The sequence below is a fragment of the Oncorhynchus kisutch genome, linkage group LG5 (assembly GCF_002021735.2).
Source record: "Oncorhynchus kisutch isolate 150728-3 linkage group LG5, Okis_V2, whole genome shotgun sequence".
NCBI classification, from domain to species: domain Eukaryota; kingdom Metazoa; phylum Chordata; class Actinopteri; order Salmoniformes; family Salmonidae; genus Oncorhynchus; species Oncorhynchus kisutch.
In genome coordinates, this window is record NC_034178.2 from 64,953,318 (window position 1) to 64,979,423 (window position 26,106).

A 26,106-nucleotide genomic window follows, 5' to 3' on the forward strand; every position below is an offset into this window, starting at 1 on the left:
CTCATGTCCGTCTAGAATGATAACCTACCTTTCACACAGAATGCTCATTTCCGTTGAGAATGATAACCTACCTTTCACACAGAATGCTCATGTCCGTCTAGAATGATAACCTACCTTTCACACAGAATGCTCATGTCCGTCTAGAATGATAACCTACCTTTCACACAGAATGCTCATGTCCGTCTAGAATGTTAACCTACCTTTCACACAGAATGCTCATGTCCGTCTAGAATGATAACCTACCTTTCACACAGAATGCTCATGTCCGTCTAGAATGTTAACCTACCTTTCACACAGAATGCTCATGTCCGTCTAGAATGATAACCTACCTCGGGATTTGTCCGCTTCAAATTCCAAATAGCCCATGGATCCAATGTTCCAACACATGGAATACTTGAATTACTTCCATTATCACAAGCCTTCCCTGTCTTTTCCCTTCGTGAGCATCCAAGGCATCGTCTGCCTATCATACTTTATTATATTACTTTGCATCCCTCTGATGACGCTCAGAAACCTAAAGAACCAGCAGCAGGCAGTTTGCCTTTTTTTGCTTTGAGTCTTTAAGCAGCGTATGATTTCTAAATCCACATTCTTATTAGTGCTCCTGGCCTTTTTTAAATGACCCTACCGGGTATATGGAAGCTTGATGAGGTTCAGAAATGAATGGAAGGAAAGGAGGAGGGGGAGGAGGGAAGGATGGAGGGAAGAAAAGAGCTTTGAGGAAGAGTGCTGTTCGCGCTTTGCCCCCGAGGGTGAATGAGGAGTTTTCTTTGAGGGCTGGGTGGTAGGCAGTATGAAGACTGTGTAGTGGGCGTTATGAGGGCCGGGTGGTAGGCAGTATGAAGGCTGGGTGGTAGGCATTAGGAGGGCCGGGTGGTAGGCAGTATGAAAGCTGGGTGGTAGGCGTTATGAGGGCCGGGTGGTAGGCAGTATGAAGGCTGGGTGGTAGGCGTTATGAGGGCTGGGCGGTAGGCAGTATCAGGGCCGGGTGGTAGGCAGTATGAAGGCTGGGCGGTAGGCAGTATGAAGGCTGGGTGGTAGGCAGTATGAAGGCTGGGTAGTAGGCGTTATGAGGGCCGGGTGGTAGGCAATATGAAGGCTGGGTGGTAGGCAGTATGAAGGCTGGGTAGTAGGCGTTATGAGGGCCGGGTGGTAGGCAGTATGAAGGCTGGGTGGTAGGCAGTATGAAGGCTGGATGGTAGGCGTTATGAGGGCCGGGTGGTAGGCAGTATGAAGGATGGGTGGTAGGCAGTATGAAGGCTGGGTGGTAGGCAGTATGAAGGCCGGGCGGTAGGCGTTATGAGGGCCGGGTGGTAGGCAGTATGAAGGCTGGGTGGTAGGCGTTATGATTGCCGGGCGGTAGGCAGTATCAGGGCCGGGTGGTAGGCAGTATGAAGGCTGGGCGGTAGACAGTATGAAGGCTGGGCGGTAGGCAGTATGAAGGCTGGGTAGTAGGCGTTATGAGGGCCGGGTGGTAAGCAGTATGAAGGCTGGGTGGTAGGCAGTATGAAGGCTGGGTAGTAGGCGTTATGAGGGCTGGGTGGTAGGCAGTATGAAGCCTGGGTGGTACGCAGTATGAAGGCCGGGCGGTATGCGTTATTAGTGCCGGGTGGTAGGCAGTATGAAGGCTGGGCGGTAGGCAGTATGAAGGCTGGGTGGTAGGCAGTATGAAGGCTGGGTGGTAGGCAGTATCAGGGCCAGGTGGTAGACAGTGTGAAGGCTGGGTGGTAGGCAGTATGAAGGCTGGGTGGTAGGCAGAATGAAGGCTGGGTGGTAGGCAGTATCAGGGCCGGGCGGTAGGCAGTATCAGGGCCGGGTGGTAGGCAGTGTGAAGGCTGGGTGGTAGGCAGTATGAAGGCTGGGTGGTAGGCATTATGAGGGCCGGGTGGTAAGCAGTATGAAGGCTGGGTGGTAGGCAGTATGAAGGCTGGGTAGTAGGCGTTATGAGGGCCGGGTGGTAGACAGAATGAAGCCTGGGTGGTAGGCAGTATGAAGGCTGGGTGGTAGGCAGTATGAAGGCTGGGTAGTAGGCGTTATGAGGGCCGGGTGGTAGGCAGTATTAAGGCTGGGTGGAAGGCAGTATGAAGGTCGGGTGGTAGGCAGTATGAAGGCTGGGTTGTAGGAGTTATGAGGGCCGGGTGGTAGGCAGTATGAAGGTCGGGTGGTAGGCAGTATGAAGGCTGGGTGGTAGGCGTTATGAGGACCACGTGGTAGGCATTATGGGGGCCGGGCAATAGGCGATATGAGGGCCCAATAGCTGGATGACTGGCTCCCCTACTACCTAAGGTGTGTTTGCTGTTGCTGTTGAAGTATCAGTCTCGAACGCAGCCCTAATTAAAGCTGTCACGGCTGGGCGCCTGCAGAGATAATGTTCTATTATTATAGTAATTTGTTTCAATTAAACGCTCAGTGATTTTACAATAACAATTGTGAATCTCAGTCAGTGAGACATCACTCTCAAACAGGTTTGCTCCAATCAGGGAGGGTGTGAACAGGGGGATTGAAGGCTTAGTTAGTCTGGGCAGTAAAGTAGGGGCGCTATTCAATCACACTGCATTTGTACATTGTGTGAAAATGCTTTCTTCAGCCAAAGGAAGACATTGAGACCATCCTCCGCTCATGCTGTTTCTCTGTTTGACATGACAATGCTATGTATGGCCACACATACGGACAATGCTATGTATGGCCACGCATACTGACAATGCTATGTATGGCCACGCATACTGACAATGCTATGTATGGCCACACATACGGACAATGCTATGTATGGCCACGCATACTGACAATGCTATGTATGGCCACGCATACTGACAATGCTATGTATGGCCACACATACGGACAATGCTATGTATGGCCACACATACTGACAATGCTATGTATGGCCACACATACTGACAATTCTATGTATGGCCACGCATACTGACAATGCTATGTATGGCCACGCATACTGACAATGCTATGTATGGCCACGCATACTGACAATGCTATGTATGGCCACGCATACTGCAATCCTACCATTCCAATACAATACTACAACGAGCAAATAGTCCATGCATAGTGGTGGTCCAGTCAATGTTATTGTATAGTATTTAATCAATCAGTCAAATGTATTTGTAAAGCCCTTCTTACATCAGCTGATGTCACAAAGTGCTATCCAGAAACCCAGCTTAAAACCCCAAACAGCAAGCAATGCAGATATAGAAGCACAGTGGCTAGGAAAAACTCCCTAGAAAGGCCGCAACCTAGGAAGAAACCCAGAGAGTAACCAGGCTATGAGGGGTGGCCAGTCCTCTTCTGGCTGTGCCGGGTGGAGATTATAACAGAACATGGCCAAGATGTTCAAATGTTCATAGATGACCAGCAGGGTCAAATAATAATAATCACAGTGGTGTAGAGGGTGCAACAGGTCAGCACCTCAGGAGTAAATGTCAGTTGGCTTTTCATAGCCGATCATTCAGAGTATCTCTACCACTCCTGCTGTCTCTTGAGAGTTGAAAACAGCAGGTCTGGGACAGGTAGCACATCCAGTGAACAGGTCAGTGTTCCATAGCTGCAGGCAGAACAGTTGAAACTGGAGCAGCAGCACGATATTAGTTTTGGCTCCTAAAAGTGGTCCTTTGTAGCTCAGCTGGTTTAGAATGTTGGTTGTAACCCCAGGTTAATGGGTTCGATTCCTGGGCCCACCGTTTTATGTAAAATATGCATTTAGTTGCATGTGTTATATGTTCATATTGTCTCTTTAGCCCTCTAGTTATTGGGTCCTAAATACAATTACACATATAGAGATGTTTTGAATAATGTGAATTCATTCTTAGGATAAAAAGTAAGAAGTATCCATTAGAGTACTGCCTCTCTCTGTGAAGCTCTAGCTCTGTAATTTCCTTCAATGTGGTATTACAGTTGCTGGTCAGATCTCCTTAGCTAAATCATATGGTGCAGGCAATCTGAGCTGCGACGAAACCATTTCAAAGGTAAAGCTAGAGGATCATAAGCTTTCTGATGTCCCTTCATAATTGAAAAGCTTTTGTTATTTGACTCTCATTTCACTATGATGCACAGGATGTGAATACAAAACATGGCAACCATAACAACAGCGGAGAGAGGGGAACAGATTTGCCCCAAAGTTTTGTCCTGCTTGCCTTTGCATCACAGTTAGGGTCAGCTGGCTGTTCATTCTGGACGTTGGAAATGCAATATCAAACGGTCTCCCAGCCGTGTGTGTGTGTATGCATACATACATGTGTTTGTGTGACTTCTACATCCAGAAGTGTAAAAGAATAAAGCGAAATTCTCCTTTCACAATGGAGATGGCTAATTTATTACATCATCGCCCGTTGCATCATCATTGCCCATTTTAGAATGAAGAAAACATGTTGTCTGTCTGTCCTGGGGGGGATGCGAGTCAGACAGTAATGGCCAAATGAAGCCTGTTACCCAGACAGCACCCCCCCCCACGTACAGCGATGATACCGTTTACGAAATAGCATACAGTACCTATGGCAACACGCAACCTTTGTGAGATTCCGTCATAATGTTTGTACAGCCATCACCCACCTACTTTATTTAGCTCAGGGTGACTGCTTTCTCTCTCTCTCTCTCTCTCTCTGAGTCTGAAATGGCGAACAGAAAACACTCCAAAACGTTTTATAAAAGTGCCTAAAGATAACTATTTGGTTAGACAACTGTTGTGTAATTATGTGACTTGTGATCATGTCGCGTTGCACTAATAGGGTTTCTACATGTACTGTATAGAGGGTCTTGCATTATGGTGTTCATATCTTAATGCACTAATAGGGTTTCTACATGTACTGTATAGAGGGTCTTGCCTTATGGTGTTCATATCTTAATGCACTAATAGGGTTTCTACATGTACTGTATAGAGGGTCTTGCATTATGGTGTTCATATCTTAATGCACTAATAGTGTTTCTACATGTACTGTATAGAGGGTGTTTATGGTGTTCACATCTTAATGCACTAATAGGGTTTCTACATGTACTGTATAGAGGGTGTTTATGGTGTTCACATCTTAATGCACTAATAGGGTTTCTACATGTACTGTATAGAGGGTGTTTATGGTGTTCATATCTTAATGCACTAATAGGGTTTCTACATGTACTGTATAGAGGGTCTTGCATTATGGTGTTCACATCTTAATGCACTAATAGGGTTTCTACATGTACTGTATAGAGGGTCTTGCATTATGGTGTTCATATCTTAATGCACTAATAGGGTTTCTACATGTACTGTATAGAGGGCATTATGGTGTTCACATCTTAATGGCGTGAAATGTAAAAGGTAATACTCTACTGAACAAAAATATAAAACGCAACATGTAAAGTGTTGGTCCCATGGTTCATGAGCTGAAATAAAAGATCCCAGAAATATTCTATGAAATATGACATTTCTCTAAAATGTTGTACACAAATTTGTTTACATTCCTGTTAGTGAACATTTCTCCTTTACCAAGATAATCCATCCACCTGACAGGTGTGACATATCAAGAAGCTAATTAAACAGCATGATCATTACTCAGGTGTACCTTGTTCTGGGGACAATAAAAGGCCACTCTAAAATGTGCAGTTTTGCCACACAACACAATGCCACAGATGTCTCAAGATTTCAGGGAGCGTGCAATTGGCATGCTGACTGCAGAAATGTCCACCAGAGCTGTTGCCAGATAATTTAATGTTAATTTCTCTACCATAAGCCGCCTCTAATGTCATTTTGACCTGACTGCAGTTCGGCATCGTAACTGACTTCAGTGGGAAAATGCTCACGTTCGATGGCTACTGGCACGCTGGAGAAGTGTGCTCTTCACGGATGAATCCCGGTTTCACCTTGTATTGGGCAGATGGCGTCATGTCGGCCAGCGGTTTGCTGATGTCAACGTTGTGAACAGAGTGTGGTGGGGTAATGGTATGGGCAACGAACACAATTGCATTTTATCAATGCTAATTTTAATGCACAGAGATATCGTGATGAGATCATGAGGCCCATTGTTGTGTCATTCATCCGCCGCCATTACCTCGTGTTTCACCATGGTAATGCACGCCCCCCTGTACACAATTCCTGGAAGCTGAAAATGTCCCTGTTCTTCCATGGCCTGCATACTCACCAGACGTCACCCACTGATCATATTTGGGATGCTCTGGATTGATGTGTACGACATCGTGTTCAAGTTCTCGCCAATATCCAGCAACTTTGCACAGCCATTGAAGAGGAGTGGGGCATCATTCCACAGACTGCAATCAACAGCCTGATCAACTCTATGCGAAGGAGATGTGTCGCGCTGCATGAGGCAAGTGGTGATCACACCAGATACTGACTACGCCCCTCTGATCCATGTCCCTACCTTTTTTTAAAGTTATCTGTGACCAACAGATGCATATCTGTATTTCCAGTCATGTGAAATCCATAGATTAGTGTCTAATGAATTTAGTTCAATTGACTGATTTCCTTATATGAACTGCAACTCAATAAAATCCCCAAAATGGTTTGAGTTTATATTTTTGTTCAGTGTATTAACAGGACGCGTTCTGTACTGTTCCTTTGTTTTTAGAGGGCCAAATAAAACAAAATTGAATTGACAACATGCAAAAGAAACTACAGTGTATGTTGTATATGTTTACCTTATACATGGATGAAACCCCTTAATTTCAATTGACACGATGCTTCTGCTGTTTACTTCTCAATGTACCTTTTGCTCCCATAATTGCTATTTTCTTGTGTTGGCATGGTTTTGGTGATTGCACAAGGGAATGCAGTCGATACAGTGTTTGCACACACTATCAGAACCCAATGCAAGGTGTACTAACCTTGGTGCATTCATTCAACTCATTTCTCACAAAGAGACGCCTTTTATTTGCAATATATGAAGAGAAGAGAATATATTTTAGAAATGAACTATTTTAAGAGTTTAGATTTGTAATAAATTCACAGTCTGAAGCTCCTGACATGTAGAAATACTACGACATCCTGCTTTCCAAGTGATTGATCAACTAATCAAAATCAGGTTTATAAGGTCATATTTTGTATAATATTACTATCTGACTTTTATATTTTACATTCATATTTTACATTTGGGCACTCAGCTTTAGTGAAAAAGGAACTAGAATTGAAGCAAATGCTACGAAGAACCAGTTAGAATATGAATAGTGGCAAAATGTGTCTATTACTGCATTCCAAACAAATATCATGAATTATTCATGTTTGATTGAAAGGGAAATGATTGAGTAGTCTGCTATGGCCTCTTCTTCCTCAAACAATAAGTATTAGATAGGTAATTCCTCTTGTTCCAAGAACCCCGCCACAGTTCTATTAAAACAGATAGATCCAAATAGGAAACTACAGAGGACCCCTGTACCTTGCCACTCTACTACTTTTCTGTTCCACAGGTCTCTTTTGTTTGTTTATATGAAGCATAGTGTGCTCAGATTAAAGGGTGATAATTTCACCCAGAGGTTGTTGCTATGGAAATAGGTCTGCAGTAGTTATAATAGGCCATTCATGTTTGATTAATAGTTTTTTCAACGCTTCTTGGTTTGTGAAGACCCTTAAAGAGCAGCTCCACCGAAAATGGAAAATTAATGGATTTTTTTTTTCCTTTCTCTTTTTTTGCTAAAGCTATTCACCATGTTTGAAAAGTGGAGTGATGGTGTTTTGAATTATGATTTGAGTTTGGAAAATACTGTTTTGTGTGGGGTGAGGTTAAAATACGGTTATTTGAAATGCAAGAGGAATGTCTTTGTTCAGGCAGCTTTTTGTAAGCTGCTGCCGAGGGAAACAAAAAAATTATTACGTCCTGTAAATATTTTGGGGGTTTTCAAAGCATAGAGTCTGTTAAACATTACATTACCAGTACATTTTATTCTCAGCAACCTACTGGGGCCAATTATGATTACAGCGCTGTAGACCCTTCATCTCAGAGGCTCTACTTGTGTTTATCAAGATCTCATATGCTAGGGCCCCTGCAATTAGATCTTTTTAACACAGCACTAATGTGTAATGTATTATTTAACTCATGAATGTTTAACAGGGCTTATAAATGCTAGTTGATCACTTTCTGATCTGTAAATTGACAAACATTCCCAAGTTATGCTTGCATTACGGCCTGCTTTGGCTCGTGTATGTCCTGATAGATTTTGAATATATTTTATTTTAGATCTGTCAGACTACTAAAGGCGTTACTTCATGAGGACTCTCTTTAATCAGTTGAAAGCATGTATCCTCCTTTAAATGGGTCAGCTTCCAAAAATGAACTTGGAAGTGCAGTGTTTTTTCTACTTGAATGACCAACCAGAGTCATTTTAGTCTATAGGCTAATGTTCTATGAGCAGAGCTTGTGCTCTGAACCATCCTGGTAGTGGAAAATCAGACTAAACGTTGACCATGTTGTGCTCTGAACCATCCTGGTAGTGGAAAATCAGACTAAACGTTGACCATGTTGTGCTCTGAACCATCCTGGTAGTGGATAATCAGACTAAACGTTGACCATGTTGTGCTCTGAACCATCCTGGTAGTGGATAATCAGACTAAACGTTGACCGTGTTGTGCTCTGAACCATCCTGGTAGTGGATAATCAGACTAAACGTTGACCGTGTTGTGCTCTGAACCATCCTGGTAGTGGATAATCAGACTAAACGTTGACCGTGTTGTGCTCTGAACCATCCTGGTAGTGGATAATCAGACTAAACGTTGACCATGTTGTGCTCTGAACCATCCTGGTAGTGGAAAATCAGACTAAACGTTGACCATGTTGTGCTCTGAACCATCCTGGTAGTGGATAATCAGACTAAACGTTGACCATGTTGTGCTCTGAACCATCCTGGTAGTGGAAAATCAGACTAAACGTTGACCATGTTGTGCTCTGAACCATCCTGGTAGTGGTAAATCAGACTAAACGTTGACCATGTTGTGCTCTGAACCATCCTGGTAGTGGTAAATCAGACTAAACGTTGACCATGTTGTGCTCTGAACCATCCTGGTAGTGGATAATCAGACTAAACGTTGGCCATGTTGTGCTCTGAACCATCCTGGTAGTGGAAAATCAGACTAAACGTTGACCATGTTGTGCTCTGAACCATCCTGGTAGTGGAAAATCAGACTAAATGTTGACCATGTTGTGCTCTGAACCATCCTGGTAGTGGATAATCAGACTAAACGTTGACCGTGTTGTGCTCTGAACCATCCTGGTAGTGGAAAATCAGACTAAACGTTGACCATGTTGTGCTCTGAACCATCCTGGTAGTGGATAATCAGACTAAACGTTGACCGTGTTGTGCTCTGAACCATCCTGGTAGTGGTAAATCAGACTAAACGTTGACCGTGTTGTGCTCTGAACCATCCTGGTAGTGGATAATCAGACTAAACGTTGACCATGTTGTGCTCTGAACCATCCTGGTAGTGGATAATCAGACTAAACGTTGACCGTGTTGTGCTCTGAACCATCCTGGTAGTGGATAATCAGACTAAACGTTGACCATGTTGTGCTCTGAACCATCCTGGTAGTGGATAATCAGACTAAACGTTGACCGTGTTGTGCTCTGAACCATCCTGGTAGTGGATAATCAGACTAAACGTTGACCGTGCTGTGCTCTGAACCATCCTGGTAGTGGTAAATCAGACTAAACGTTGACCATGTTGTGCTCTGAACCATCCTGGTAGTGGATAATCAGACTAAACGTTGACCGTGTTGTGCTCTGAACCATCCTGGTAGTGGTAAATCAGACTAAACGTTGACCATGTTGTGTGAACCATCCTGGTAGTGGATAATCAGACTAAACGTTGACCATGTTGTGCTCTGAACCATCCTGGTAGTGGATAATCAGACTAAACGTTGACCGTGTTGTGCTCTGAACCATCCTGGTAGTGGATAATCAGACTAAACGTTGACCATGTTGTGCTCTGAACCATCCTGGTAGTGGTAAATCAGACTAAACGTTGACCATGTTGTGCTCTGAACCATCGTGGTAGTGGAAAATCAGACTAAACGTTGACCATGTTGTGCTCTGAACCATCCTGGTAGTGGATAATCAGACTAAACGTTGGCCATGTTGTGCTCTGAACCATCCTGGTAGTGGATAATCAGACTAAACGTTGACCGTGTTGTGCTCTGAACCATCCTGGTAGTGGATAATCAGACTAAACGTTGACCATGTTGTGCTCTGAACCATCCTGGTAGTGGAAAATCAGACTAAATGTTGACCATGTTGTGCTCTGAACCATCCTGGTAGTGGATAATCAGACTAAACGTTGACCGTGTTGTGCTCTGAACCATCCTGGTAGTGGAAAATCAGACTAAACGTTGACCATGTTGTGCTCTGAACCATCCTGGTAGTGGATAATCAGACTAAACGTTGACCGTGTTGTGCTCTGAACCATCCTGGTAGTGGTAAATCAGACTAAGTTGTGCTCTGAACCATCCTGGTAGTGGATAATCAGACTAAACGTTGACCATGTTGTGCTCTGAACCATCCTGGTAGTGGATAATCAGACTAAACGTTGACCGTGTTGTGCTCTGAACCATCCTGGTAGTGGATAATCAGACTAAACGTTGACCGTGTTGTGCTCTGAACCATCCTGGTAGTGGATAATCAGACTAAACGTTGACCGTGTTGTGCTCTGAACCATCCTGGTAGTGGATAATCAGACTAAACGTTGACCGTGTTGTGCTCTGAACCATCCTGGTAGTGGATAATCAGACTAAACGTTGACCGTGTTGTGCTCTGAACCATCCTGGTAGTGGATAATCAGACTAAACGTTGACCGTGTTGTGCTCTGAACCATCCTGGTAGTGGATAATCAGACTAAACGTTGACCGTGTTGTGCTCTGAACCATCCTGGTAGTGGATAATCAGACTAAACGTTGACCATGTTGTGCTCTGAACCATCCTGGTAGTGGTAAATCAGACTAAACGTTGACCATGTTGTGCTCTGAACCATCCTGGTAGTGGTAAATCAGACTAAACGTTGACCATGTTGTGCTCTGAACCATCCTGGTAGTGGTAAATCAGACTAAACGTTGACCATGTTGTGCTCTGAACCATCCTGGTAGTGGAAAATCCGACTAAACGTTGACCATGTTGTGCTCTGAACCATCCTGGTAGTGGAAAATCAGACTAAACGTTGACCATGTTGTGCTCTGAACCATCCTGGTAGTGGATAATCAGACTAAACGTTGACCATGTTGTGCTCTGAACCATCCTGGTAGTGGAAAATCAGACTAAACGTTGACCATGTTGTGCTCTGAACCATCCTGGTAGTGGAAAATCAGACTAAACGTTGACCATGTTGTGCTCTGAACCATCCTGGTAGTGGATAATCAGACTAAACGTTGACCATGTTGTGCTCTGAACCATCCTGGTAGTGGAAAATCAGACTAAACGTTGACCATGTTGTGCTCTGAACCATCCTGGTAGTGGAAAATCAGACTAAACGTTGACCATGTTGTGCTCTGAACCATCCTGGTGGTGGAAAATCAGACTAAACGTTGACCATGTTGTGCTCTGAACCATCCTGGTAGTGGAAATCAGACTAAACGTTGACCATGTTGTGCTCTGAACCATCCTGGTAGTGGAAAATCTGACTAAACGTTGGCCATGTTGTGCTCTGAACCATCCTGGTAGTGGTAAATCAGACTAAACGTTGACCATGTTGTGCTCTGAACCATCCTGGTAGTGGAAAATCAGACTAAACGTTGACCGTGTTGTGCTCTGAACCATCCTGGTAGTGGAAAATCAGACTAAACGTTGACCATGTTGTGCTCTGAACCATCCTGGTAGTGGAAAATCAGACTAAACGTTGACCGTGTTGTGCTCTGAACCATCCTGGTAGTGGAAAATCAGACTAAACGTTGACCATGTTGTGCTCTGAACCATCCTGGTAGTGGAAAATCAGACTAAACGTTGACCATGTTGTGCTCTGAACCATCCTGGTAGTGGAAATCAGACTAAACGTTGACCATGTTGTGCTCTGAACCATCCTGGTAGTGGAAAATCTGACTAAACGTTGGCCATGTTGTGCTCTGAACCATCCTGGTAGTGGTAAATCAGACTAAACGTTGACCATGTTGTGCTCTGAACCATCCTGGTAGTGGAAAATCAGACTAAACGTTGACCGTGTTGTGCTCTGAACCATCCTGGTAGTGGAAAATCAGACTAAACGTTGACCATGTTGTGCTCTGAACCATCCTGGTAGTGGAAAATCAGACTAAACGTTGACCGTGTTGTGCTCTGAACCATCCTGGTAGTGGAAAATCAGACTAAACGTTGACCATGTTGTGCTCTGAACCATCCTGGTAGTGGAAAATCTGACTAAACGTTGACCGTGTTGTGCTCTGAACCATCCTGGTAGTGGAAAATCAGACTAATCGTTGACCATGTTGTGCTCTGAACCATCCTGGTAGTGGATAATCAGACTAAACGTTGACCGTGTTGTGCTCTGAACCATCCTGGTAGTGGTAAATCAGACTAAACGTTGACCATGTTGTGCTCTGAACCATCCTGGTAGTGGATAATCAGACTAAACGTTGACCATGTTGTGCTCTGAACCATCCTGGTAGTGGATAATCAGACTAAATGTTGACCGTGTTGTGCTCTGAACCATCCTGGTAGTGGATAATCAGACTAAACGTTGACCATGTTGTGCTCTGAACCATCCTGGTAGTGGATAATCAGACTAAACGTTGACCATGTTGTGCTCTGAACCATCCTGGTAGTGGAAAATCAGACTAAATGTTGACCATGTTGTGCTCTGAACCATCCTGGTAGTGGATAATCAGACTAAACGTTGACCGTGTTGTGCTCTGAACCATCCTGGTAGTGGAAAATCAGACTAATCGTTGACCATGTTGTGCTCTGAACCATCCTGGTAGTGGATAATCAGACTAAACGTTGACCGTGTTGTGCTCTGAACCATCCTGGTAGTGGTAAATCAGACTAAACGTTGACCATGTTGTGCTCTGAACCATCCTGGTAGTGGATAATCAGACTAAACGTTGACCATGTTGTGCTCTGAACCATCCTGGTAGTGGATAATCAGACTAAATGTTGACCGTGTTGTGCTCTGAACCATCCTGGTAGTGGATAATCAGACTAAACGTTGACCATGTTGTGCTCTGAACCATCCTGGTAGTGGATAATCAGACTAAACGTTGACCGTGTTGTGCTCTGAACCATCCTGGTAGTGGATAATCAGACTAAACGTTGACCGTGCTGTGCTCTGAACCATCCTGGTAGTGGTAAATCAGACTAAACGTTGACCATGTTGTGCTCTGAACCATCCTGGTAGTGGATAATCAGACTAAACGTTGACCGTGTTGTGCTCTGAACCATCCTGGTAGTGGTAAATCAGACTAAACGTTGACCGTGTTGTGCTCTGAACCATCCTGGTAGTGGAAAATCAGACTAAACGTTGACCATGTTGTGCTCTGAACCATCCTGGTAGTGGATAATCAGACTAAACGTTGACCATGTTGTGCTCTGAACCATCCTGGTAGTGGTCAACGTTGGCCATGACTAAACGTTGGCCATGTTGTGCTCTGAACCATCCTGGTAGTGGAAAATCAGACTAAACGTTGACCATGTTGTGCTCTGAACCATCCTGGTAGTGGAAAATCAGACTAAATGTTGACCATGTTGTGCTCTGAACCATCCTGGTAGTGGAAAATCTGACTAAACGTTGGCCATGTTGTGCTCTGAACCATCCTGGTAGTGGTAAATCAGACTAAACGTTGACCATGTTGTGCTCTGAACCATCCTGGTAGTGGAAAATCAGACTAAACGTTGACCGTGTTGTGCTCTGAACCATCCTGGTAGTGGAAAATCAGACTAAACGTTGACCATGTTGTGCTCTGAACCATCCTGGTAGTGGAAAATCAGACTAAACGTTGACCGTGTTGTGCTCTGAACCATCCTGGTAGTGGAAAATCAGACTAAACGTTGACCATGTTGTGCTCTGAACCATCCTGGTAGTGGAAAATCAGACTAAACGTTGACCATGTTGTGCTCTGAACCATCCTGGTAGTGGAAATCAGACTAAACGTTGACCATGTTGTGCTCTGAACCATCCTGGTAGTGGAAAATCTGACTAAACGTTGGCCATGTTGTGCTCTGAACCATCCTGGTAGTGGTAAATCAGACTAAACGTTGACCATGTTGTGCTCTGAACCATCCTGGTAGTGGAAAATCAGACTAAACGTTGACCGTGTTGTGCTCTGAACCATCCTGGTAGTGGAAAATCAGACTAAACGTTGACCATGTTGTGCTCTGAACCATCCTGGTAGTGGAAAATCAGACTAAACGTTGACCGTGTTGTGCTCTGAACCATCCTGGTAGTGGAAAATCAGACTAAACGTTGACCATGTTGTGCTCTGAACCATCCTGGTAGTGGAAAATCTGACTAAACGTTGACCGTGTTGTGCTCTGAACCATCCTGGTAGTGGAAAATCAGACTAATCGTTGACCATGTTGTGCTCTGAACCATCCTGGTAGTGGATAATCAGACTAAACGTTGACCGTGTTGTGCTCTGAACCATCCTGGTAGTGGTAAATCAGACTAAACGTTGACCATGTTGTGCTCTGAACCATCCTGGTAGTGGATAATCAGACTAAACGTTGACCATGTTGTGCTCTGAACCATCCTGGTAGTGGATAATCAGACTAAATGTTGACCGTGTTGTGCTCTGAACCATCCTGGTAGTGGATAATCAGACTAAACGTTGACCATGTTGTGCTCTGAACCATCCTGGTAGTGGATAATCAGACTAAACGTTGACCATGTTGTGCTCTGAACCATCCTGGTAGTGGAAAATCAGACTAAATGTTGACCATGTTGTGCTCTGAACCATCCTGGTAGTGGATAATCAGACTAAACGTTGACCATGTTGTGCTCTGAACCATCCTGGTAGTGGAAAATCTGACTAAACGTTGGCCATGTTGTGCTCTGAACCATCCTGGTAGTGGTAAATCAGACTAAACGTTGACCATGTTGTGCTCTGAACCATCCTGGTAGTGGAAAATCAGACTAAACGTTGACCGTGTTGTGCTCTGAACCATCCTGGTAGTGGAAAATCAGACTAAACGTTGACCATGTTGTGCTCTGAACCATCCTGGTAGTGGAAAATCAGACTAAACGTTGACCGTGTTGTGCTCTGAACCATCCTGGTAGTGGAAAATCAGACTAAACGTTGACCATGTTGTGCTCTGAACCATCCTGGTAGTGGAAAATCAGACTAAACGTTGACCATGTTGTGCTCTGAACCATCCTGGTAGTGGAAATCAGACTAAACGTTGACCATGTTGTGCTCTGAACCATCCTGGTAGTGGAAAATCTGACTAAACGTTGGCCATGTTGTGCTCTGAACCATCCTGGTAGTGGTAAATCAGACTAAACGTTGACCATGTTGTGCTCTGAACCATCCTGGTAGTGGAAAATCAGACTAAACGTTGACCGTGTTGTGCTCTGAACCATCCTGGTAGTGGAAAATCAGACTAAACGTTGACCATGTTGTGCTCTGAACCATCCTGGTAGTGGAAAATCAGACTAAACGTTGACCGTGTTGTGCTCTGAACCATCCTGGTAGTGGAAAATCAGACTAAACGTTGACCATGTTGTGCTCTGAACCATCCTGGTAGTGGAAAATCTGACTAAACGTTGACCGTGTTGTGCTCTGAACCATCCTGGTAGTGGAAAATCAGACTAATCGTTGACCATGTTGTGCTCTGAACCATCCTGGTAGTGGATAATCAGACTAAACGTTGACCGTGTTGTGCTCTGAACCATCCTGGTAGTGGTAAATCAGACTAAACGTTGACCATGTTGTGCTCTGAACCATCCTGGTAGTGGATAATCAGACTAAACGTTGACCATGTTGTGCTCTGAACCATCCTGGTAGTGGATAATCAGACTAAATGTTGACCGTGTTGTGCTCTGAACCATCCTGGTAGTGGATAATCAGACTAAACGTTGACCATGTTGTGCTCTGAACCATCCTGGTAGTGGATAATCAGACTAAACGTTGACCATGTTGTGCTCTGAACCATCCTGGTAGTGGAAAATCAGACTAAATGTTGACCATGTTGTGCTCTGAACCATCCTGGTAGTGGATAATCAGACTAAACGTTGACCGTGTTGTGCTCTGAACCATCCTGGTAGTGGAAAATCAGACTAATCGTTGACCATGTTGTGCTCTGAACCATCCTGGTAGTGGATAATCAGACTAAACGTTGACCGTGTTGTGCTCTGAACCATCCTGGTAGTGGTAAATCAGACTAAACGTTGACCATGTTGTGCTCTGAACCATCCTGGTAGTGGATAATCAGACTAAACGTTGACCATGTTGTGCTCTGAACCATCCTGGTAGTGGATAATCAGACTAAATGTTGACCGTGTTGTGCTCTGAACCATCCTGGTAGTGGATAATCAGACTAAACGTTGACCATGTTGTGCTCTGAACCATCCTGGTAGTGGATAATCAGACTAAACGTTGACCGTGTTGTGCTCTGAACCATCCTGGTAGTGGATAATCAGACTAAACGTTGACCGTGCTGTGCTCTGAACCATCCTGGTAGTGGTAAATCAGACTAAACGTTGACCATGTTGTGCTCTGAACCATCCTGGTAGTGGATAATCAGACTAAACGTTGACCGTGTTGTGCTCTGAACCATCCTGGTAGTGGTAAATCAGACTAAACGTTGACCGTGTTGTGCTCTGAACCATCCTGGTAGTGGAAAATCAGACTAAACGTTGACCATGTTGTGCTCTGAACCATCCTGGTAGTGGATAATCAGACTAAACGTTGACCATGTTGTGCTCTGAACCATCCTGGTAGTGGTCAACGTTGGCCATGACTAAACGTTGGCCATGTTGTGCTCTGAACCATCCTGGTAGTGGAAAATCAGACTAAACGTTGACCATGTTGTGCTCTGAACCATCCTGGTAGTGGAAAATCAGACTAAATGTTGACCATGTTGTGCTCTGAACCATCCTGGTAGTGGAAAATCTGACTAAACGTTGGCCATGTTGTGCTCTGAACCATCCTGGTAGTGGTAAATCAGACTAAACGTTGACCATGTTGTGCTCTGAACCATCCTGGTAGTGGAAAATCAGACTAAACGTTGACCGTGTTGTGCTCTGAACCATCCTGGTAGTGGAAAATCAGACTAAACGTTGACCATGTTGTGCTCTGAACCATCCTGGTAGTGGAAAATCAGACTAAACGTTGACCGTGTTGTGCTCTGAACCATCCTGGTAGTGGAAAATCAGACTAAACGTTGACCATGTTGTGCTCTGAACCATCCTGGTAGTGGAAAATCAGACTAAACGTTGACCATGTTGTGCTCTGAACCATCCTGGTAGTGGAAATCAGACTAAACGTTGACCATGTTGTGCTCTGAACCATCCTGGTAGTGGAAAATCTGACTAAACGTTGGCCATGTTGTGCTCTGAACCATCCTGGTAGTGGTAAATCAGACTAAACGTTGACCATGTTGTGCTCTGAACCATCCTGGTAGTGGAAAATCAGACTAAACGTTGACCGTGTTGTGCTCTGAACCATCCTGGTAGTGGAAAATCAGACTAAACGTTGACCATGTTGTGCTCTGAACCATCCTGGTAGTGGAAAATCAGACTAAACGTTGACCGTGTTGTGCTCTGAACCATCCTGGTAGTGGAAAATCAGACTAAACGTTGACCATGTTGTGCTCTGAACCATCCTGGTAGTGGAAAATCTGACTAAACGTTGACCGTGTTGTGCTCTGAACCATCCTGGTAGTGGAAAATCAGACTAATCGTTGACCATGTTGTGCTCTGAACCATCCTGGTAGTGGATAATCAGACTAAACGTTGACCGTGTTGTGCTCTGAACCATCCTGGTAGTGGTAAATCAGACTAAACGTTGACCATGTTGTGCTCTGAACCATCCTGGTAGTGGATAATCAGACTAAACGTTGACCATGTTGTGCTCTGAACCATCCTGGTAGTGGATAATCAGACTAAATGTTGACCGTGTTGTGCTCTGAACCATCCTGGTAGTGGATAATCAGACTAAACGTTGACCATGTTGTGCTCTGAACCATCCTGGTAGTGGATAATCAGACTAAACGTTGACCATGTTGTGCTCTGAACCATCCTGGTAGTGGAAAATCAGACTAAATGTTGACCATGTTGTGCTCTGAACCATCCTGGTAGTGGATAATCAGACTAAACGTTGACCGTGTTGTGCTCTGAACCATCCTGGTAGTGGAAAATCAGACTAATCGTTGACCATGTTGTGCTCTGAACCATCCTGGTAGTGGATAATCAGACTAAACGTTGACCGTGTTGTGCTCTGAACCATCCTGGTAGTGGTAAATCAGACTAAACGTTGACCATGTTGTGCTCTGAACCATCCTGGTAGTGGATAATCAGACTAAACGTTGACCATGTTGTGCTCTGAACCATCCTGGTAGTGGATAATCAGACTAAATGTTGACCGTGTTGTGCTCTGAACCATCCTGGTAGTGGATAATCAGACTAAACGTTGACCATGTTGTGCTCTGAACCATCCTGGTAGTGGATAATCAGACTAAACGTTGACCGTGTTGTGCTCTGAACCATCCTGGTAGTGGATAATCAGACTAAACGTTGACCGTGCTGTGCTCTGAACCATCCTGGTAGTGGTAAATCAGACTAAACGTTGACCATGTTGTGCTCTGAACCATCCTGGTAGTGGATAATCAGACTAAACGTTGACCGTGTTGTGCTCTGAACCATCCTGGTAGTGGTAAATCAGACTAAACGTTGACCGTGTTGTGCTCTGAACCATCCTGGTAGTGGAAAATCAGACTAAACGTTGACCATGTTGTGCTCTGAACCATCCTGGTAGTGGATAATCAGACTAAACGTTGACCATGTTGTGCTCTGAACCATCCTGGTAGTGGTCAACGTTGGCCATGACTAAACGTTGGCCATGTTGTGCTCTGAACCATCCTGGTAGTGGAAAATCAGACTAAACGTTGACCATGTTGTGCTCTGAACCATCCTGGTAGTGGAAAATCAGACTAAATGTTGACCATGTTGTGCTCTGAACCATCCTGGTAGTGGATAATCAGACTAAACGTTGACCGTGTTGTACTCTGAACCATCCTGGTAGTGGAAAATCAGACTAAACGTTGACCATGTTGTGCTCTGAACCATCCTGGTAGTGGATAATCAGACTAAACGTTGACCGTGTTGTGCTCTGAACCATCCTGGTAGTGGTAAATCAGACTAAACGTTGACCATGTTGTGCTCTGAACCATCCTGGTAGTGGTAAATCAGACTAAACGTTGACCATGTTGTGCTCTGAACCATCCTGGTAGTGGAAAATCAGACTAAACGTTGACCATGTTGTGCGCTGAACCATCCTGGTAGTGGAAAATCAGACTAAACGTTGACCATGTTGTGCTCTGAACCATCCTGGTAGTGGATAATCAGACTAAACGTTGACCATGTTGTGCTCTGAACCATCCTGGTAGTGGAAAATCAGACTAAACGTTGACCATGTTGTGCTCTGAACCATCCTGGTAGTGGAAAATCAGACTTAACGTTGACCATGTTGTGCTCTGAACCATCCTGGTAGTGGATAATCAGACTAAACGTTGACCATGTTGTGCTCTGAACCATCCTGGTAGTGGAAAATCAGACTAAACGTTGACCATGTTGTGCTCTGAACCATCCTGGTAGTGGAAAATCAGACTAAACATTGACCATGTTGTGCTCTGAACCATCCTGGTGGTGGAAAATCAGACTAAACGTTGACCATGTTGTGCTCTGAACCATCCTGGTAGTGGAAATCAGACTAAACGTTGACCATGTTGTGCTCTGAACCATCCTGGTAGTGGAAAATCAGACTAAACGTTGGCCATGTTGTGCTCTGAACCATCCTGGTAGTGGTAAATCAGCCTAAACGTTGACCATGTTGTGCTCTGAACCATCCTGGTAGTGGAAAATCAGACTAAACGTTGACCGTGTTGTGCTCTGAACCATCCTGGTAGTGGAAAATCAGACTAAACGTTGACCATGTTGTGCTCTGATCCATCCTGGTAGTGGAAAATCAGACTAAACGTTGACCGTGTTGTGCTCTGAACCATCCTGGTAGTGGAAAATCAGACTAAACGTTGACCATGTTGTGCTCTGAACCATCCTGGTAGTGGTAAATCAGACTAAACGTTGACCATGTTGTGCTCTGAACCATCCTGGTAGTGGAAAATCAGACTAAACGTTGACCGTGTTGTGCTCTGAACCATCCTGGTAGTGGAAAATCAGACTAAACGTTGACCATGTTGTGCTCTGAACCATCCTGGTAGTGGAAAATCAGACTAAACGTTGACCGTGTTGTGCTCTGAACCATCCTGGTAGTGGAAAATCTGACTAAACGTTGACCGTGTTGTGCTCTGAACCATCCTGGTAGTGGAAAATCAGACTAAACGTTGACCATGTTGTCACCTAGGGGTCCCAAATGATCCTAATGATGCCGTACAGTGGCAAGATGCCTCCCACCTGACTTTGAACATTATGTGATTTATTCAGTTGGGTTTGGAACAGATAGTCTTTGATTGCTGATTGTTTGTGTGATTGTTGGTGTGGTTGTTGGTGTGATTGTTGGTGTGATTGTTGGTGTGATTGTTGGTGTGATTAATGATACTGTATGTTGTTCAAGGTCATTTGCACCTCAGCACTAGACTTGACATTTAACACATCAAATCTTGCCTCAAAGCACAATCAAGATAAAAATGGCCAGAAAAGTGCAATTTAGTGGAGGAACTCATGGTGTGTGTTTCAATTGTGACTGAGGAGAGTGGGAAAATCAAGATAAGTTGGCTTCCGACCAGTCCTAAGGAGATCAGTGGGACCAGTGAACCTGGGAACGACACACTCACTTTCTCTGATCTCCTACCTACCGCTTTCCCTCCTTAACGCAGGCGCCAAGTTTTTAGGCAAATTGGGAAAATACTGTACAATTAATGAAGTTGAGTAGTAAAGCTGGTCTTCTTCTCTCACCCAGATCCAGGAGATGACTCGCCACGACGGCTCACATTATGACCTCAGCCGTCACAACCCCCATCTGATAAACATGTCACCTAGGATACTGTCCCATCAGCCCATGAGTGCACTGTCCCAACTGAACTCTCAGGTTGGCCGGAGCGCTCTTACCCATGGTTCTCCCTCACCTCCTGGAAGTAAATCAGCCACACCCTCTCCCTCAAGCTCTACACAGGAAGAGGAAACCGATTCCCACCATAAGGTACTGATGTGGCAATGCTTCTTTGATTTCGCTGAACCTAGGGAAAGTCAGGGTGTTGCTGTCGTTGGTGTTGCACGGCTGAAGGAAATTGTCAAATAGTGGTGCATCTATAACTAGGTTTTTTTTCAGACAGGATTGTGTGACTTGCTGTCACATTGTTGAATTTGTGTATGTATGGCAGAATGACAGTGATTTTATGGCAATTATTCAACAAGCTAGTGTATTTCTGAGAGCCTGCGTATCTCCAATCTCATAGGTAATAAAGGACCATCTGGTGTTTTTTTAAATATTGGCTTCAAATCCTAGTTCAAACTGAAAGTAATGCAGCTTTTTATTTTTTATTTTTGTTATAATTGTTTTGCTGTCTAAATTATTTCACTTGAAATGTTCCCGTAATGTGGGATTTGCTGAGAATCTGTTATCACCATGTCACCTCCTTAATTGCACATTGTTAATTGTCACATCAAGAAAGGATCATGGACAAACAACTTCTTACTCCCTTTCCAGTTATGTTGTGGATCATTTTGTTTAAATTCCCTTGTTGCTTTATATATGTTCACATAACTGGTATTGTTGCTGTTCTCTAGGCCCTCTCCATAGCGATTAACAGAAGCTCTGTTCAATTCTTTATATTGCAGCAATGGCAACAGGATGCATTTGGATGTTTTTGTCTGTATTCCTTTGTAATACGTCTCTATTAGATATGGGAGATAGAACGTGAGGCAACGTACTGTAGTTCCAAACCAAATGTCTTGAAGCAACACTCTTCTATATTGTGTACTGTAGTGTTCTAGACCTCTACACACCTATCAATAGATGTGTTTCTCCGCTGTGGGGTAAACAAGTTGAAAAGGACAGGAAAGCTTGAGGGAGTATATGTGTGCCTCAATCTCTCACAGCTCTTTCATTTGAAACAAGGACACAGGAACAAATACTCAATAAGTGACATTAATTTAATTTATGTAAATCCATACAACAGAGCATACAGAAATGACTCACCAATCAGGGCTCTCATTGGATTTGTTTCCATTAACCTGGGGGATTAGAAAAGAAGAACATGAACATATTATTGAATCCGGGGGTTTCTATAGTGTTGTTGCATATTTATCAGCCTCAAGCACAGAGTGGTACAACGTTAGACCAGCACATTTTCTGCAACACAATATTTTCTCCACCATACAAGCTCCCCACTGTGCATGACTGTCCATGTATGAATAAAAAACGATTACCATCAGTATATAATTCCATTAGCCTCCAATGTATTCAACATCCACATCAAAGCTAGTAGAAACAGAGGTGATTTTGAATACTTTTTGCTCCGTTGCACAAAAGTTGGAATCTATTATCTTAATGAAACTCTTTAAAGAAGACTGCCGTCGGGAATGTTAGGTGAGAAATGTACAGTTTTACCTAGTCCGGGGAGAAATGAGTTTGTGTTGTTTTGATAAATCATTTTTGACAATGTAAACAACGTATTGCCGAAGAAAAAATGCCCAGTTTAAGTTGGAATGGATAATGGTAGTGTTATATTAGATTTGAGAGACTGTATCTCAGGTTATTTTCATAGAGTACAATTCAAAGCAAAAGAGTATCATACTGTAAATACATGTTCTTACAAGTAAATACAATGTTCTGTGTTTGATGTGAACAGGTTTAGCTTGTGACATTGAATGCTTCTTTCCTGAGAATTCTAAATCAAACCGAGTACTACTTTAAATCGTAGTTTAAGAGGGGAGTTGTTTGCGATTTATTTTTTCACTGTGGATGTCTCTATTACTTGTAATGGATTTAATCAAACAAGTCATTACGATGAAAAGGGAATCTAAATTAGTTTTCTTTTGTTTTTCGCAGCAAAAGTTCATAAACATTATTGTCTATTAACTTAGTAAGTAAGATAAGAGGTCATTCATACTTATGCTTACACTGGACTGGCAACTCATCTCTTGATGTTAAGGATGCAAGCTTGTTTGAGCTGTCTGGTGGGCATTGACACAGATGAGTTGGCACACTGACCATGTTCATTTGTCTACGCGAGGCAGTGAAACGTTACCAACGGAAGGAGCTGTGCACTGAGGTGTGAAGTGAGAGGAGTGGGGAGTGTCTTGTCACTGTGTTCTGTTGCTCTCCTCAGGTAATAGAGAGGAGAATGTACATAATGATAGCATACCATTGTGGAGAGCACTGTCGAAAGGGAACAGTTGATACTGCGTTTCTTACCCGTGTCATACAGTATAATTCTCTGTGAGTGAGCAGTTGTCTTATTGTTCAGTCTTCAAACAGAAAGACAGGAGACAAATGCATAGTTTTTTAAAATCTTCTTCCAGATGACGGGCGAGAAGCGGCCTTCCTCAGAGATGATGAAGCCCAAGACCAAACCGCAGAAGAAGAAGAAGAAAAAGGACCCCAACGAGCCGTCGAAACCCGTGTCGGCCTACGCCCTCTTCTTCAGGGACACCCAGGCGGCCATCAAGAGCTCCAACCCCAACGCCACCTTTGGGGACGTGTCCAAGATCGTGGCCTCCATGTGGGACAGCCTGGGAGAGGAGGCAAAACAGGTGCACACCAATACATACACGTTTATACACACACACACTGAACACACACACCAATACATACACGTTTATACACACACACACTGAACACACACACCAATACATACACGTTTATACACGCACACACTGAACACACACATGGGGTGGCAGGATAGCCTAGTGGTTAGAACGTTGGACTAGTAACCGGAAGGTTGCAAGTTCAAACCCCCGAGCTGACAAGGTACAAATCTGTTATTCTGCCCCTGAACAGGCAGTTAACCCACTGTTCCTAGGCCGTCATTGAAAATAAGAATTTGTTCTTAACTGACTTTCCTAGTTAAATAAAGGTAAAATAAAAATACATACCGGTACATGTTTATACACACACTGAACACACACACCAATACATGCATGTTTATACACACACACCAATACATGCATGTTTATACACACACACCAATACATGCACGTTTATACACCAATACATACACGTTTATACACACACACCAATACATGCACGTTTATACACACACACCAATACATGCATGTTTACACACACACTGAACACACACACCAATACATGCACGTTTATACACACACACCAATACATGCACGTTTATACACACACACCAATACATACACGTTTATACACACACACTGAACACACACACCAATACATACACGTTTATATACACACACACTGAACACACACACCAATACATACACGTTTATACACACACACACTGAACACACACACCAATACATACACGTTTATGAACACACACACCAATACATACACATTTATACACACACACTGAATACATACACGTTTATACACACACACACACCCACACACTCCGAAATGAGTGGATAACGTTTTGCAGCTCTTAATGACATAATTGCATTCCTGATATAATAACATTAACTTTAACGTCATAACACTTTGACAAACATATATATATATATAAATATATATACAGTCGTGGCCAAAAGTTTTGAGAATGACACAAATATTCATTTTCACAAAGTCTGCAGCCTCAGTTTGTATAATAGCAATTTGTATATACTCCAGAATGTTATGAAGAGTGATCAGATGAATTGCAATGAATTGTCAAGTTCCTCTTTGCCATGCAAATGAACTGAATCCCCCAAAAACATTTCCACTGCATTTCAGCCCTGCCACAAAAGGACCAACTGACATCATGTCAGTGATTCTCTTGTTAACACAGGTGTGAGTGTTGACGAGAACAAGGCTGGAGATCACTCTGTCATGCTGATTGAGTTCGAATAACAGACTGGAAGCTTCAAAAGGAGGGTGGTGCTTGGAATCATTGTTTTTGTCAGTCATGGTTACCTGCAAGGAAACACGAGCGGTCATCATTGCGTTGCACAAAAATGCCTTTTCCAGGCAAGGATATTGCTGCCAGTAAGATTGCACCTAAATCAACCATTTATCGGATCATCAAGACCTTCACGGAGAGCGGTTCAATTGTTGTGAAGAAGGCTTCAGGGCGCCCAAGAAAGTCCAGCAAGCGCCAGGACCGTCTCCTAAAGTTGATTCAGCTGCGGGATCAGGGTACCACCAGTACAGAGCTTGCTCAGGAATGGCAGCAGGCAGGTGTGAGTGCATCTGCACGCACAGTGAGATGAAGACTTTTGGAGGATGGCCTGGTGTCAAGACGGGCAGCAAAGAAGCCACTTCTCTCCAGGAAAAACATCAGGAACAAACTGATATTCTGCAAAAGGTACATGGATTGGACTGCTGAGGACTGGGGTAAAGTCATTTTCTCTGATGAATCCCCTTTCTGATTGTTAGGGGCATCCAGAAAAAAGCTTGTCCGGAGAAGACAAGGTGAGCGCTACCATCAGTCCTGTGTCATGCCAACAGTAAAACATCCTGAGACCATTCATGTGTGGGGTTGCTTCTCAGCCAAGGGAGTGGGCTCACTCACAATTTTGCCTAAGAACACAGCCCTGAATAAAGAATCGTACCAACACATCCTCCGAGAGAAACTTCTCCCAACCATCCAGGAACAGTTTGGTGACGAACACTGCCTTTTCTAGCATGATGGAGAACCTTGCCATAAGGCAAAAGTGATAACTAAGTGGCTCGGGGAACAAAACATCAATATTTTGGGTCCATGGTCAGGAAACTCCCCAGATCTTAATCCCATTGAGAACTTGTGGTCAATCCTCAAGAGGCGGGTGGACAAACAAAAACCCACAAATTCTGACTAACTCCAAAATCAAATCAAATCAAATCAAATGTATTTATATAGCCCTTCGTACATCAGCTGATATCTCAAAGTACT

General features: G+C 43.8%; 1 protein-coding gene across 3 annotated transcripts in view; it reads left to right on the top strand.

The window, feature by feature from the left end:
- Window positions 1–26,106, top strand: part of LOC109891654 (TOX high mobility group box family member 2) — a 205,132-nt gene that overhangs the window by 145,952 nt on the left and 33,074 nt on the right. For 2 of the 3 annotated variants that reach the window (XM_020484174.2, XM_031825675.1), the window contains 2 exons: window positions 21,024–21,263; window positions 23,588–23,818. In XM_020484174.2, the coding sequence (XP_020339763.2) occupies window positions 21,024–21,263; window positions 23,588–23,818 (471 nt within the window). The remainder of the gene's footprint in view (window positions 1–21,023; window positions 21,264–23,587; window positions 23,819–26,106) is intronic. The other variant, XM_031825676.1, reaches the window with a different exon arrangement.